This window comes from Lynx canadensis, chromosome E1, assembly GCF_007474595.2.
Source record: "Lynx canadensis isolate LIC74 chromosome E1, mLynCan4.pri.v2, whole genome shotgun sequence".
Taxonomy (NCBI): domain Eukaryota; kingdom Metazoa; phylum Chordata; class Mammalia; order Carnivora; family Felidae; genus Lynx; species Lynx canadensis.
Window position 1 is genome coordinate 34,253,496 of NC_044316.2, and position 14,727 is coordinate 34,268,222.

At 39.0% G+C, this 14,727-nt stretch overlaps 1 protein-coding gene across 10 annotated transcripts in view; it reads left to right on the forward strand.

Annotated features, from left to right (window-relative positions):
* Window positions 1-14,727, forward strand: part of SPAG9 (sperm associated antigen 9) — a 133,496-nt gene that overhangs the window by 72,078 nt on the left and 46,691 nt on the right. For all 10 annotated transcript variants that reach the window (XM_030294907.1, XM_030294908.1, XM_030294910.1 and 7 more), the window contains 2 exons: window positions 13,046-13,253; window positions 13,769-13,868. In XM_030294907.1, coding sequence (XP_030150767.1) covers window positions 13,046-13,253; window positions 13,769-13,868 — 308 coding nt within the window. The remainder of the gene's footprint in view (window positions 1-13,045; window positions 13,254-13,768; window positions 13,869-14,727) is intronic.

The following is a 14,727-nucleotide window of genomic DNA, read 5'->3' on the forward strand; positions in this document are numbered from 1 at the left end:
TCTTTACTGTTGGACACATTTCGAGTTCAGACATCCCTTCCTTACGCACAGCTATGGAAAGAGAGAGAATGAGGTATTTAAAGAATCCTGTACTGTACATAATGTTTTCATGCTGTTTTCTAGCATATACTCCTCCCCACCAAATATCTTTTTCTTCAAAGAGTATCCCAGGTTGGTGATTGTTAGTGGAATATGACGTTTAGAATTGAGAAAAACAATTTAAAATAAAAAGCAATTGGAGGGGGACCTACTTGTCAGAAGTTTAAGAGTTCTTTTAAAACCATATGACTTGAAATACTTTTGGACTGCTGTGAAAAGCTCTTGTTAGCAGGGTTTGGTATGTGAAGCCAGCCAGTGGTCAGTGTGTGGCTGCATTCTTCAGGGGATGTGCTTAGCATACAGAACAGGAAATGGTAACAGAGCCAGCATTCTTGTGCAGAAGAATCTTCCATCCTCCTCCATTTGTGGTTTACCATTTAGTTCCTATTTCTTCACTTTTTCCAAACTTGAATTTGTATAGTAGTTGAACCTTACCCTGTAATCTTTTGTGATTAAAGATTCCTACTATAAAATGTGTGTAGTTAAAAATATCTAAACAGTTAAAGGGCTCAGTTTTTTTTTAACTTATCATTTTGAAATATTTTAGACTTTCAGAAAAATTGCTAAAGCAGTACAGAATTCCTGGTTACCCATCACCCATCATCAAGTGTTAACTAACCATAGTATATACAATTATTAAAACAGACAGTTGACATGGGTACAATATCATTAGCTAAACTGTAGACTTATATTAGGATTTTGCCAGTTTTTCCACCACTGTCTTCTGGTTCAGGATCCAGTCCAGCATCCCACCTTGCACTGAGTTAAGTGTCCCCAGTCTCTTCCAACATGTGACAGTTCCTCAGTCTTGACCTTGAGGCATGAAGAGTATTGGTTAATTATATTGTAAAATGTCCCACCGTTTGAGCTTCTCTGGTGATTTTTCGTGATTAGATTGAGGTTATATGTTTTGACAAGAATGCCGCAGAAGCAGTGTGCCTTAGTGGTGACTAACTTAGATTGCTTGGTGTAGCTGCTGTGTGTTGGCTTTCTCCACCGTCGTTGCTGTTTTTCCCTTTATAGTTCATAAGTGTCTTGGGGGATCTCCTCGGAGACTGTGCAAATATCCCGTTTCTCTTCAAACTTTCAGCTACTTATTTTAGTATCCGTCACTGGATCTTACAGTCATTACTGTAGTGATCCAATGCTTATTTTCTGTTTTCTTCATCCATTCTACATTAACTTTAATTCTTCTGTGAGGGTGAGCCCCTTCCTCCCTTCTGCCTGCCTGCCTGCCTGCCTGCCTTCCTGCCTGCCTGCCTTCCTTCCTTCCTTCCTTCCTTCCTTCCTTCCTTCCTTCCTTGTTTGAACTCACGGATATTTATTTTATTCTGTGGGTTATCTAGTGCTATCATTTATTTTGTTGCTCAAATTGTTACAGCTTTGGAATTGGGGAGCTTTTTCCAGGTTGACTTATGTATCTTTCACTTCCTTTCTGGCACCAGCAGATGCCCCCCCGCTCTTTTATTTCTCTGTGTCCTCTCACTACAGTTCACTGCTGCTCAGGGATTGAATGTGCTTGTTGATTGAAACTTGATTGCCTATAGCATTTCTTTGATGCTTATGTTGTGTTTTTCCATTTGTTTACACTATATATTACCTCCTTTTGGATTTTTGTATTAGTGTTTAGAATAGGGTAAAATAAAATACAATTTTAAGAAAAATGGATTATATGTTGTAATATTTCATGATTTTGCTTGTGACAAAGGATAAGGAATTTCTTCTGTAACTTCATTTATTGTATATAAGCTTTTTTCCTCACATATATCCTCATATGATAAGTTCAGGAACCAGCCACAGCTGATGGTTGGGGTTCGAAGAGAATAAAAGATGGAAAATTTACTGCTTTTAATCTTCAGTACTTTCTCCCTATTATTTATTTATTTATTTATTTATTTATTTATTTATTATTTATCGTATGTATGTATGTATGTATGTATGTATGTTCATCCGTTCCTTCGTCTTTACTGAGGTACAACTGACAAAATTGTAAGGTATATACGTTCCCCCCCTTTAAAATCTTGCTTGGAGAGGGGTGCCTGGGTGGCTCAGTTGGTTAAGTGACTGACTTCGGCTTAGGTCATCATCTCACGGTTCGTGGGTTCTAGCCCTGCATCGGGCTCTGTGTTGACAGCTCAGAGCCTGGAGCCTGCTTCAGATTCTGTGTCTCCTTCTTTCTCTGACCTTTGCCAGCATGTGCTCTATCTCACTCTGTCTCTCAACAATAAATAGATGTAAAAAAATAAATAAAAAAATCTTGCTTGAGAAGGGAAAATGGAATCAGTTCCTTCTTAGTGGGTGTTTGAAGTGAGATTTTTTTTTCTTTTTGGCATATTTACCGGGTAGTGTGTTGACCAAGGTGCTAATGTATGTTGAGAATGAAAATTGGTAAAAAAAATAATACCATTTGAAAATTACGGTTTTTAAAGCTTGCATCAAAGATGGCTTCTTTTGAAGTAATTGGCACATAAGTATTTATTATATTCTTATTGATATTTAATGTTTAGACAAGCTTTTAGAATAGGAAAAATAACTAATAATTTCATGTTGAAAACCGAGTACTTTGCTTCTTGTGTTAAAAAGTATTTATTGGGTGCCTGGGTGGCTCAGTTGGTTAAGTGTTTGAACTCGGCTCAGGTCATGATCTCACGGTTTGTGGATTTGAGCCCCACGTCAGGCTCTGTGCTGGCAGCTCAGAGCCTGGAGCCTGCTTCAGTTTCTGTCTCTGTCTCTGTCTCTGTCTCTCTCTCTGTCTCTCTCTCTCTCTCTCAAAAATAAATAAATATTAAAATTAAAAAAAAAAGTATTTATTTAGTACCCACTATACCAGATACTAGAAATATTATTAAGGTGCTCTCTGTGTCCAAATATTTTATAAAACAGGATTCATAATTTTTTAATATTAACTCAATTTCCCAATTTTAAATAATATTGATGAATCTAGACTAAAGTTTCTCCAAGCCTAAATTCCCTACTTTTCTGTAGTCATTGTGAATCGTTGGTATATCTGTCCTTAGACCTTTTTTTTTTATATATGCACATAGATAATACATACTTATAATATCTTTGTAAGATAAATGGCCATATACTCTTAAGTATTTTCCTGTAGTTTGCTGTTTGTTTTTTATTAAAAAATGTGTGTTCACAGTTTTTCCATTTTGATAGAGAGCCACCCAAAGCCACCCCCACCCCACCCCCCTGCCAGCTTTTGATAAATTGAACAGTTGAGAAGGGTTAAAGATGGTGATGATCCAGAGTCAAAGATCATATAACAAACATTGAAAGGCAGTGTGTTTTTTATAAAGTGAATCATGCCTTGATAATATATGGCTTTTTGAGAGAATTAACAGAGAGCTAGCAGCCGTATTTTAGGCTTTGAAAAACACTTTGATGAATTTCCAGACCAAGAATATTTAAAGCTTAGGGTTGCTTTGTGTTTGAGAGAAACACTTGTCTCATAGAGGGCAAATGTAGAGAAAGAAACAAAGAAAATGAACAAATAGTTGTTTTTGTGAAAAAGGATTTCAATCTTGGTCATCCTTCGATTATTAGTGATATCTAACAGTTTCAGATATGGCAGTGGGATGAGAGGAGGGTGGAGTGAACATTTCCAAGTGTACTGGAATGTTTTGCATGTTAAATATGCAAGATGATTAGAATAGATTTCAGGGTTCACACAACTTTTCAGAGTTGTGTGAAAAGACAAAAGGATTAAATGGTGTGCCATTTATTGGTAAAGAGTTAGGTAAGACATGATCCAAGTGCTGATTTCTGAGCCATGATTATCTTTTAAACTAGAGGCTTAAGGAGGTGGTTTTTTTTGTTTTTTTTTTTTAATTTTTTTTTTCCAACGTTTATTTATTTTTGGGACAGGGAGAGACAGAGCATGAACGGGGGAGGGGCAGAGACAGAGGGAGACACAGAATCGGAAACAGGCTCCAGGCTCTGAGCCATCAGCCCAGAGCCCGACGTGGGGCTCGAACTCACGGACCGCGAGATCGTGACCTGGCTGAAGTCGGACGCTTAACCGACTGTGCCACCCAGGCGCCCCAAGGAGGTGTTTTTAAATCAAATTAAAACAAAGCCCCCAAACCCTCATTTTAACAGAGTAGATTATGGAGCACCTGGGTGGCTCGTTCGGTTAAGCATCCAACTTTGGCCCAGGTCATGCTCTTGTGGTTCATGAGTTCGAGTCCCACATCAGGTTCTCAGCACAGAGCTGGCTGTGGATCCACTGTGGATCCTGTGTCCCCCTCTTTCTTTGTCCCTCCCCTGCTCGCTTGCTCTCTCTCTCTCAAAAATAAATAAACATTAAAAAAAAAAAAAGCCCCAAACAACAACAACAACAACAGTAGGTTACAGAGATCTTATTATCCTGAGAGATAGAGCAAGCCAAATATACCCAGTAAATACATGATCTTGTTGTCTATTGTATAATATTTCCTTCTTCCCAGGAGTGGTCCTGAACCTCTGAAGGCTGTAGAACAGGATGTGAGAATGGTGTTTCAGATCACTTTACAGAAAGTAAACAAAAGCGATTAACTATTGGTTATTTACTCATCTGCTGTTCTCAAGACTACTGATGTTTTTCACTGAAATACAGGAGAAAATTATATTTCCTCCCCAGTGGTTGCTAGGGCTTTATTGTAATCTACAAATTATTCCTCCCCTAAAGCCAGCATTTTAAAATAAAGGAGAGAAAATGTAAGTAAATCCTATGGAAATTCAGCCTATTTCCATCTATCCATTTCCTAGGTAAGAAACATACAGATACCCCTGTACAAATTTGCAGATGCCTTCCTCGGGACAGAATGGACATAACTTGTATGTATCCTGGAGACTGCCCCAGCATGTCATTTTCCCGTGGGCTGCCTCCCTAGTTGAGCAGATTTCTTTAGCTTCAATCAGGGCACCATTCGGCTTTATTGACTAAACAACTGTTGTGAGCCTTCTTCACGTCAGTCTTGATACGCTGGGCACTGGGGATAGGATAGGACAACAAATAAGATTCTCTGCTACCCACTACTCACCCAGGTCCATGGAAGCCCTTCATCTCTCAGTGACAGTGAAACAACGCCCCCTTTGTTCAGAAATATCCTCAGGGCCAGGACATTCATACCTCTCCTTTAGTAATCAGAATTTTCTTAAACCCAAAGTATAGTTAACATCTAGGGTTAGTCCATCTAACTGTGTCTAGAGTTAAGGTCCTCAGTGTTTCTTTGGGTCACACACTCCTTTAAGAATCAAAGTTATGAAACTTTCCAGAAAATAAATGTACACACAGAATTTTGTGTTTCTCTTATGCCATACAGAGAGTTGTAAATCAAAAGAGCTTAAGAACCACTGCTTTAGACATTTAACTTTTACTTGTGGAGAAAGAAATGTAAACATAAAAATTAAAATATAAGGTGATAAGTGTTATAGTGGGGATTCATGGAGCTGGTTACCTCTTGTAATTTTGTCTTTACTTTCATTAGACTTAAAAATCTTTGACTCCAAAAGACAGACTTAGGGGGCGCCTGGGTGGCTCGATCGGTTGGGCATCTGACTCTTGATTTTGGCTCAGGTCGTGATCTCGAGGTTTGTGGGACTGAGCCTGCTTGGGAGTCTCTGTCTCCTCTGTCTCTGCCCCTCCCCCCTGCTGGCTGGCGCACACATGCTAGTGCTGTCTCTCTCTCTCTCTCTCTCTCTCTCTCTCTCTCTCTCTCAGTAAATAAACATTAAAAAAAAAAAAAGACAGACTTATGTAACAGTTGCTTGCACTTTTATTTGGCTTATTTCAGATGAAGTCAAGCAGGCTACTTAGGAAAACACTGGACATTTCCAAGTTGTCCTTCGTGGAATAATTTATCTTCAGTAATTGTAAACTTACAGTGTCTCAGAACATAAATACTTATAGGTCAGTGGTGACTAACACATGACCTATGTATTCTGTACAGGACTGAGCACACGAGGGAGGCGTTTGATGAATGGAACAACTGAAAATATTTTCTAAAGGCTTGTAGACTTTTTTTTTTTTTTAATTTTTTTTTCAACGTTTTTATTTATTTTTGGGACAGAGAGAGACAGAGCATGAACGGGGGGGGGGCAGAGAGAGGGAGACACAGAATCGGAAACAGGCTCCAGGCTCCGAGCCATCAGCCCAGAGCCTGACGCGGGGCTCGAACTCCCGGACCGCGAGATCGTGACCTGGCTGAAGTCGGACGCTTAACCGACTGCGCCACCCAGGCGCCCCGAGGCTTGTAGACTTTTAGCCTGATCTCTAAAACCAGTAAAAAAAGGGCACAAAGACCAGATAGCTTTCGCCATGGCATCTCAAGTGAAGCTAAAAGTAATGACACCTGTTTTCTTTTGTGTGTAGTAAAATACATACAGTATACAATTTACCATCTTACTCGGGGTGCCTGGGTTAAGCGTCTGACTTCAGCTCAGGTCATGATCTCACAGTTGTGAGTTCAAGTCCCGCATCGGGCTCTGCACTGACAGCTCAGAGCCTGGAGCCTGCTTCGGATTCTGTGTCTCCCTCTCTCATAGTCTGTATCTCTCTGTCTCTCAAAAATAAAATAAAAATTAAAAAAAAAAAAACAACAACACAATTTACCATCTTACTCATTTTTTAAAGTACACAGTTCAGCCATGTTAAGAATATTCACATGGTTGCGAGACAGATCTCCAGAGGTTTTTCGTCTTGCAAATATGAAACTCTTTACCTATTAAACAAGTCGCTCGTTCCCCCTCCTCCCAGCTCCAGTAACCACCATTCTACTTTCTCTTCTATGAGTTGGACTACTTTAGGTACTCATCTATGTGGAATCATGTGGTATTTGTCTTTTGTGACTGGCTTATTTCACTTAGCATAATGTCCTCAAGATTCATCTCCGTTGTAGTATGTTTCAGGATTTCCTTTCTTTTTAAGGCTGAATAATAAATACTCCATTGTATATATAGACCGCATTTGATGTGTCCATTCATCTCTTGATGGACATTTGGGTCTTCAACCTCTTGGCTATTTTGAATAATGCTGCTATGAACATGGGTGAGCAAGTATCTCTTCATGATTCTGCTTTCAATTCTTTTGGATGTATATCTGGAAGGGGTATTACTGGATTGATCATGTGGCAGTTCTGTTTTTAATTTTCTGAGGAAATACCACACTATTTCCAGGGCAGGTGTACCATTGTATAATCCCACAAACTGTGTACAAGGGTTCTAATTTCTCCACATCTCACCAACTCTTGTTATTTTCTGTTTGTTTGTTTTGATAGCCATCCTAATGAGTATGAGGTAATATTGTAGTTTTGATATGTATTTCTCTGATGATTAGTAATGTTGAGCATCTTTTTGTGCTTTTTGCCTGTTCACATAACATCTTTGAAGGACGCCTATTCTATTAAAACACAATTTAATATGCATCGGAGCACCGTTCCCCTATAGGCATAGCACTGGAATCCCAAATCAGTGTCCTTCTTTTTGTGGACATTCTCCAGTGACATGCTCAGCCTACAATGTGAGAATCCAGTAAAAACTGGAGGGGGGAAATGGGTTACAGAATCCGTACATTTGATAGAGATTTGACAACCATGTAAGGCACCCAGTGCCACATGTTTGAAGAGGATGTGTTAAGGACACCAGGTAATTGGAATTGATAGGGCAGTGGTCTTCACATAAAGAGGCAATTGTAATCGAGACTTAGCTAAACAACGGGTGTTGGCAGGGGTGCAGAGAAAGGGGAACCCTCTTGCATTGTTGGTGGGAGTGCAGACTGGTTCAGGCATTCTGGAGAACAGTATGGGGGTTCCTCAAACATTTAAAAATAGAACTACCCGATGATCCAGCAATTTGCACTACTCGGTATCTACCCAAAGAATACAAAATACTAATTCAAAGGGTAACATGCACCCCAGTGTTTATAGCAGCATTATCTACAATTGCCAAACTATAGAAGCAGCCTAAGTGTCCATCGACTGATGAATGGATAAAGATGTGGTATATATATGCATACACACACACACACACACACACACACACACACACACACACACACACAATGGAATAGTACTCATCCACAAAAAATGAATCTTGCCATTTGCAAAGACATGGATGGAGCTAGAGAGTATAATTCTAAACAAAACAAGTCAGTCAGAGAAAGACAAATACCATATGATATCACTCATATGTGGAATTTAGAAAACAAAACAAATGAGCAAAGGGGGAAAAAAGAACAAACTTGATGGTTCCCAGAAGGGAGGTGGGTAGGTTAAATAGGTGATGGGGATTAAGGGGTACACTTGTTGTGATGAGCACTTGGTGATGTATGGAAGTGTTGAATCACTATATTCTACACCTGAAACTAATATTACACTGTATATTAACTCACTGGAATTTAAATAAACACTTAAAAAAAAAAGACCATTAGCTAAAACAGTACAACTTGGCAAATGACTGGTATAAAATAGGAATTGGAGGTCTCCACAAGTCACAGACTGAAAGTCAAATAATAGCATGCAACTCCCCTGTAACAACTTTATATTGAATACTTTATATAAATGCTCCCAGTTTCCATTAGGTTCTAATAAGAATTTTCTCTCATTTTGCACATGCTATCTTATGAACCTACTGTTGACCAAAAGTGATGTGTTTTATCTTTTAACAGGTTAATATTTAGGCTTGTCTTTCTTCACTGTATCTTAGTTGGAGGCATTGTTAGTGACAGAATTTCATAATTTCTTTTGTAGTAGGTGCAGTGTAAGAATATCGTGCCTCCAGGGGCGCCTGGGTGGCTCAGTCGGTTAAGCGTCCGACTTCGGGTCAGGTCATGATCTCATGGTTTGTGGGTTCAAGCCCCGCATCGGGCTCTGTGCTGACAGCTTAGAGCCTGGAGCCTGTTTCAGATTCTGTGTCTCCCTCTCTCTCTGCCCCAACCCCCACTTGTGCTCTGTCTTCCTCTGTCTCAAAAATAAACATTAAAAAATTTTTTTTCTTTAAAAGAATATGGTGCCTCCAAGCAAACACTGTAGCAGATACTTTTCCTGTCAGTGCTTTTACTAATCTCAGGAGCTTTATGTCACCACTGCTTGGGGGACCAACAAGAAATGCCACTTTTGAAAACTGTCCCCTGAAATTCACAGCTTTTCCCTCCTCAGCTCTCATGCTGTGTCCCTGAGATCCAGAAGTACAGCCCACACAGTGAGCTATTTTAATGAGTGTAAAATATTTTTATATGGTAAAAGTATAAAAGGGAAGTAAGTTACAGATAAAAAAACCTCATGTTATTTGGATAGCCCATGACAAATATAAAACATTTTCTTCGTGGGGTGCCTGGGTGGCTCACTTGTTTAAGTGTCCGACTCTTGCTGACCCAGGGCTCCATCTCATGAACTGTGGCATCATGTCCAGAGTCAAAACCAAGAGTTGGACCTTTAACAGACTGAGCCACCCAGGCTCTCCACATTATAGCTAATTTTATCAGCATGTGGTTATTTAGTGTTGCACTTCAGGTGACAGATAAGCAGTTATCTTAAACTTACAAGGCAGTAATGAATGGATAGCTCCCAATTCATTAGTAGTATGAATGTTTTCTCAAAACTTTCTTTCAAAGTGAAAGATAACTTCATCTAGTTATACTAATTCAAATTTATTTTTTTAAAAAAAATTTTAATGTTTTTTTAATTTTTTTATTTTTGACAGAGAGAGACAGAGCATGGGGGGGGGGTGGAGCAGAGAGAGAGGGAGACACAGAAGCTGAAGCAGGCTCCAGGCTCTGAGCTGTCAGCACAGAGCCCGACACAGGACTCAAACTCACAGACCGCGAGATCATGACCTCAGCCGAAGTCGGATGCTCAATCGACTGAGCCACCCAGGCGCCCCAATTCAAATTGATTTTAAACTTAATTTACTTTTTCCTTTTTATGATAGTAATGCGTGCCTACCGTTAAAAAATTTAGAAACCGAGAAATATTAAAAGCAGTAAAAAGTTTTTTACCTATTATCTGTAGCCACTTTATATAGCTAGAAGTTTGAGACTACATATATAGATTTATATTCTAAGTTTTGTAATTTTTTCTACTTACATGTATATGCATATATGTATGATATATATGTGTGTGTATATACATGTATATATGCCAACAAGGGCAAAAGGAAAAGCAAAAATCACTCATTATCCAACTACCCAGTCGCAACCACTATCAAAATCATTGTTGTAACAGAGCTTTTTCTAGCCATATTTTTTAAATTGCTCATACTGTACTGAATTGTCTTTTGTTCTGTTTTGGTTTTTGAAAGAGAGAGAGAATGTGCGTGTGCACATGTGTGCACGTGAGTGGAGGAGGGACACAGAGGGAGAGAGAGGATCTCAAGCAGTCTCCTTGCTGAGGGACTCAATCGTATAACCGTGAGATCATGACCTGAGCCAAAATCGAGAATCAGATGGTTAGCAGGCTGAACCTCCCAGGCACCCCTGCACTGAATTCTTTCAATTCCCAGTCTCATTTGCAAAGTATTTTGAAAATTTTCCATTTCAGGAAGTACCCTTCTACAACACAGTTTTGTTTTTTTTTTTTTTTTAATTTTTTTTTCAACGTTTATTTATTTTTGGGACAGAGAGAGACAGAGCATGAACGGGGGAGGGGCAGAGAGAGAGGGAGACACAGAATCGGAAACAGGCTCCAGGCTCTGAGCCATCAGCCCAGAGCCTGACGCGGGGCTCGAACCCACGGACCGCGAGATCGTGACCTGGCTGAAGCCGGACGCTTAACCGACTGCGCCACCCAGGCGCCCCTACAACACAGTTTTTAATTGCTGCATATTAGTCTCTTATATGGATATGGTGTAATTTGCTTAATCTGTTTTGAAGCATTTAAGTTGTTTGGAGTTTTTTGCTGTTACAAATTATGTCATATGTACACTCTTCTTTAGAAGTATATATGTAAGGGTTCTTGGGTGTCTCTGTCAGTTAAGCATCCGACTTCAACTCAGGTCATGATCTCATGGTTTGTGGGTTTGAGCCCCGCAAACTGTGCTGACAGCTCAGCCTGGAGCCTGCTTCGGATTCTGTGTCGTACCCCCCCGCCCCTCCCCCACTCACTCTCTGTGTCTCTCTGTCTTTCAAAAATAAATAAATGTGGAGAATAGCACGCATTTTCTGGGATGAACGTCATTGGCAGACACTTGGGTTTTAACCATGTGTTAGAGCTCAAGCCCACCAATAGAGCCACGATACTCAGACTCTTAAATGGGTAACTCATGCTGGAGTGGCATTCACATTCTGTGATGTTTTACGTCTCTCATCATTTACAAACAAAAATCAGGGGGAAAAAATAACAACAACCCTCAGAGCCTGGGATAGGGATGAAGAGTTGGGGGCAGGACACTGTGGAAGGGATAAAGAACTTTTTTTAAACTTTAATTTCAGTTATTTATTCAGTTTATATATAACACACACACACACACACATATATGTAATATGTATATATATATGTACACACAAATATATATATATATATATTCAGTCATATAATGTCAGTTATTTATAAATATTTAGTTTCAGTGTTAATTTGAGACTGACAGTGTTATAGTAGTTTCAGGTGTATAAGAGAGTGGCTCAACAGTTCCATATACTCCTCAGTGCCCATCAAGATGAGTATACTCATTGATCCCCTTCATCTATTTCACCCATCCCTCCACCCACCTCCCCTCTGCGACCCATGTTTTTGTTCAGGATAGTGAAGTGTCTGGTTTTCAGTTTGTTTCCCCCTCACCACTTTGTACATTTGTTTCTTAAATTCCACATGTGACTGAAATCATATGGTATTTGTCTTTCTTTGACTGGCTTATTTCACTTAGCATAATATTCTCTAGCCATCCATGTTGTCGCAAATGGCAAGATTTAATTATTTTTTTGTGGCTGAATAATATTCCATTGTATATACACCACATCTTCTGGATAAAGAGCTCTTGATTTGCCACAGCAAATACAATTTACGTAAATCTATATTCTCATCTGGTAATTGGTTTTATATTTGTTCAGCCACTCTTGGTAGTGAAATTTGTACTACATCAAAATTCATGATAGCAAACTAATATTAGGAGATGATAATGAAGGTGAAAATGTTTTAATGTTGTAAAGCTAAGAGTTTTGGTGATAAAGTTCTCCAAGTGTGATTGCTTTCATTGTCATTTCTGTCCACCATAGCACCAGTAGTTGACTGTATGACAAAAATGCTTTCTTATACTTGGGTAGAGTTTTAAATTTGAATTTGAGCACACTCTGACTTCTCAGCACCAAAACCAACCTAAATCTCTCAGATGGTGTAATACAAAGCTTAGAGTATGCTTTAATTTTGATTGGTATATTGTTAGTTTTTAACAACGTTCTTTAAAAGTTAAAAAGGATAGCATTTTAAAGGAGAAATAAAAGTCACTAAAGATCATCCCCCACCATAGCATAATTTAATTTTTTAAGTTACGTTTATTTATACTTTTGCCTTAGGCCATGCGTTTCAGAACTCTCAGAGTTGTGCAGAGTGTATTGTTATAAATTGTAATAATTGCTAACACTTTAAATACTTAGTATGTGTAAGCACTTCACTAAGTCTTTTTTTTTTTTTTTTTCTTTAATGTTTATTTATTTTTGAGAGAGAGAGACGGGGGGAGCAGGAGAGGTCAAAGAAAGAGGGAGACACAGGATCCAAAGCAGGCTCCAGGCTCTGAGCTGTCAGCACAAAGCCCGACACAAGGCTCCAGCTCACAACCTGTGAGATCATGACCTGAGCCCAAGTTGGATCCTTAACCAACTGAGCCACCTGGGTGCCCTTCAGTCAGTGACTGTTACTGATTTTTTAATAGAATTTTCTCTCTGTAAGTCTTTTCCTTAACCCATTTAAGAAAACGGTTTAAAGTAAATGAATCATTTAAAGATTTTACCATAATTCTTTTTATTTTGTAGGATGAACTTTCTGATGTTAGCCAAGGAGGATCTAAAGCTACCACTCCAGCATCAACAGCTGCGTCAGATGTGGCAGTAATTCCTACAGATACTCCCTTAAAGGAAGATAATGAAGGATTTGTGAAGGCTGCAGATACACCAAATAAGTCAGAGATAAGCAAGCATATTGAAGTACAGGTAGCTCAAGAAACTAGAAATGTATCAACAGGTAAGTGACCTCAGTTCTTACCTCAGTTACTTTCTGGCAAAGATCATGTGGGTATGAAAAGATACATTTTAGGAATGTTACTGCTTTAGAGTTATAAAATTATCTTCAATTGTAAATAAGCTGAAAAGAGGTGATGATCAAATAAAATTTTGGACAGCTGGGTTTGGGGAGCCTGAAACGCAGGAGAACAGTCTTTTTCTGCCCCTGGCCTTAGATCATAAGTCTTCATCTTTAATTTCTCTGTGTTTCACTCCTTAGATAGTAAGCAAAAACAAGGCGTTCTGGCCTGGGATGCAATGGACTGTGTCCCAAGAAACCCAAAACAAACCGGTTTCTGATATTGACTGTTAATTGAATATATGACATGTTGTCTAACCCCATGTTTCCTAGAACCCACTCCTTAAAATTTTTTTATGTTGAAATGATGAATTTACAACCATTAAAGCAACAGGATTTTATATTAGGCGCAGTATGTGATATATGCATTATTTATGTCATCTTGTCCTTTTCCTAAGGTTCTGCTGAAAATGAAGAGAAGTCAGAAGTTCAAGCAATCATTGAATCCACTCCTGAGTTGGATATGGACAAAGATCTCAGTGGATATAAAGGCTCAAGGTACCTTTAAATGTTAAATTAAGATCTTATCCTTCCTTTTCCCCTCTCCCAGAAGCATACTGTTGTTCTCTGGTCTCTGGGCAGAAGAAATGCATTCAAATGTTTTGCTGAAGAAATGTTGGTATTATATTCCAGTTTCCACTTTTGAAATGGTTTAAATATTATGTGAAATGTTGTCATTGCAGCATCAGGGGTTAGAAACATATGGAAGGACAGGGGAAAAGACAGCCAAGGTGTAACCAATACTTTCTGGAATTTGAGGAAACAGAAACAGGAGTAGGGGAAATAAAAATTTGAGCAAACTTTGTTCCTTCCCCCAGATCAGGAAAACGATTATGTACCCCCTTAAAAAATGATTTCAGGGTGCCTGGCTGGCTCAATTGGTGGAGCATATGGCTCTTGATCTCAGGGTCGTGAGTTCAAGCCCCGTGCTGGGCGTTGGAGCCTACTCAAAAACAAAAACGACTCTCCCCACCCCCTAAACTGTAATGCTATCATTATTGGAAGAAATCAGTCTCATTTTACATGGGGAGGCTGTTTAGTGGTGGCAAGAGAACTGTTATGTGTCATCTAAATCTTAATCAAGGTCGTCTAAAGCATATGGATGTTCAAGAATGTCACACAGGAGCTACTTCCCTTCTCCTAATTTCATCCATAACATTTATCCTTTAATAATAATGACTATACAATTACCATTGGTTGATCATCCATAACATTTATCCTTTAATAATAATGACTGTAAAATTACCATTGATTGATCACTGCAGTCATGGTTAAAAGCATGAACCTAGAGTAAGACTATGTGGGTTCAAATACTGCCTTGGATTTGAATCTGAGATATATTTTTTCATCCATAAAA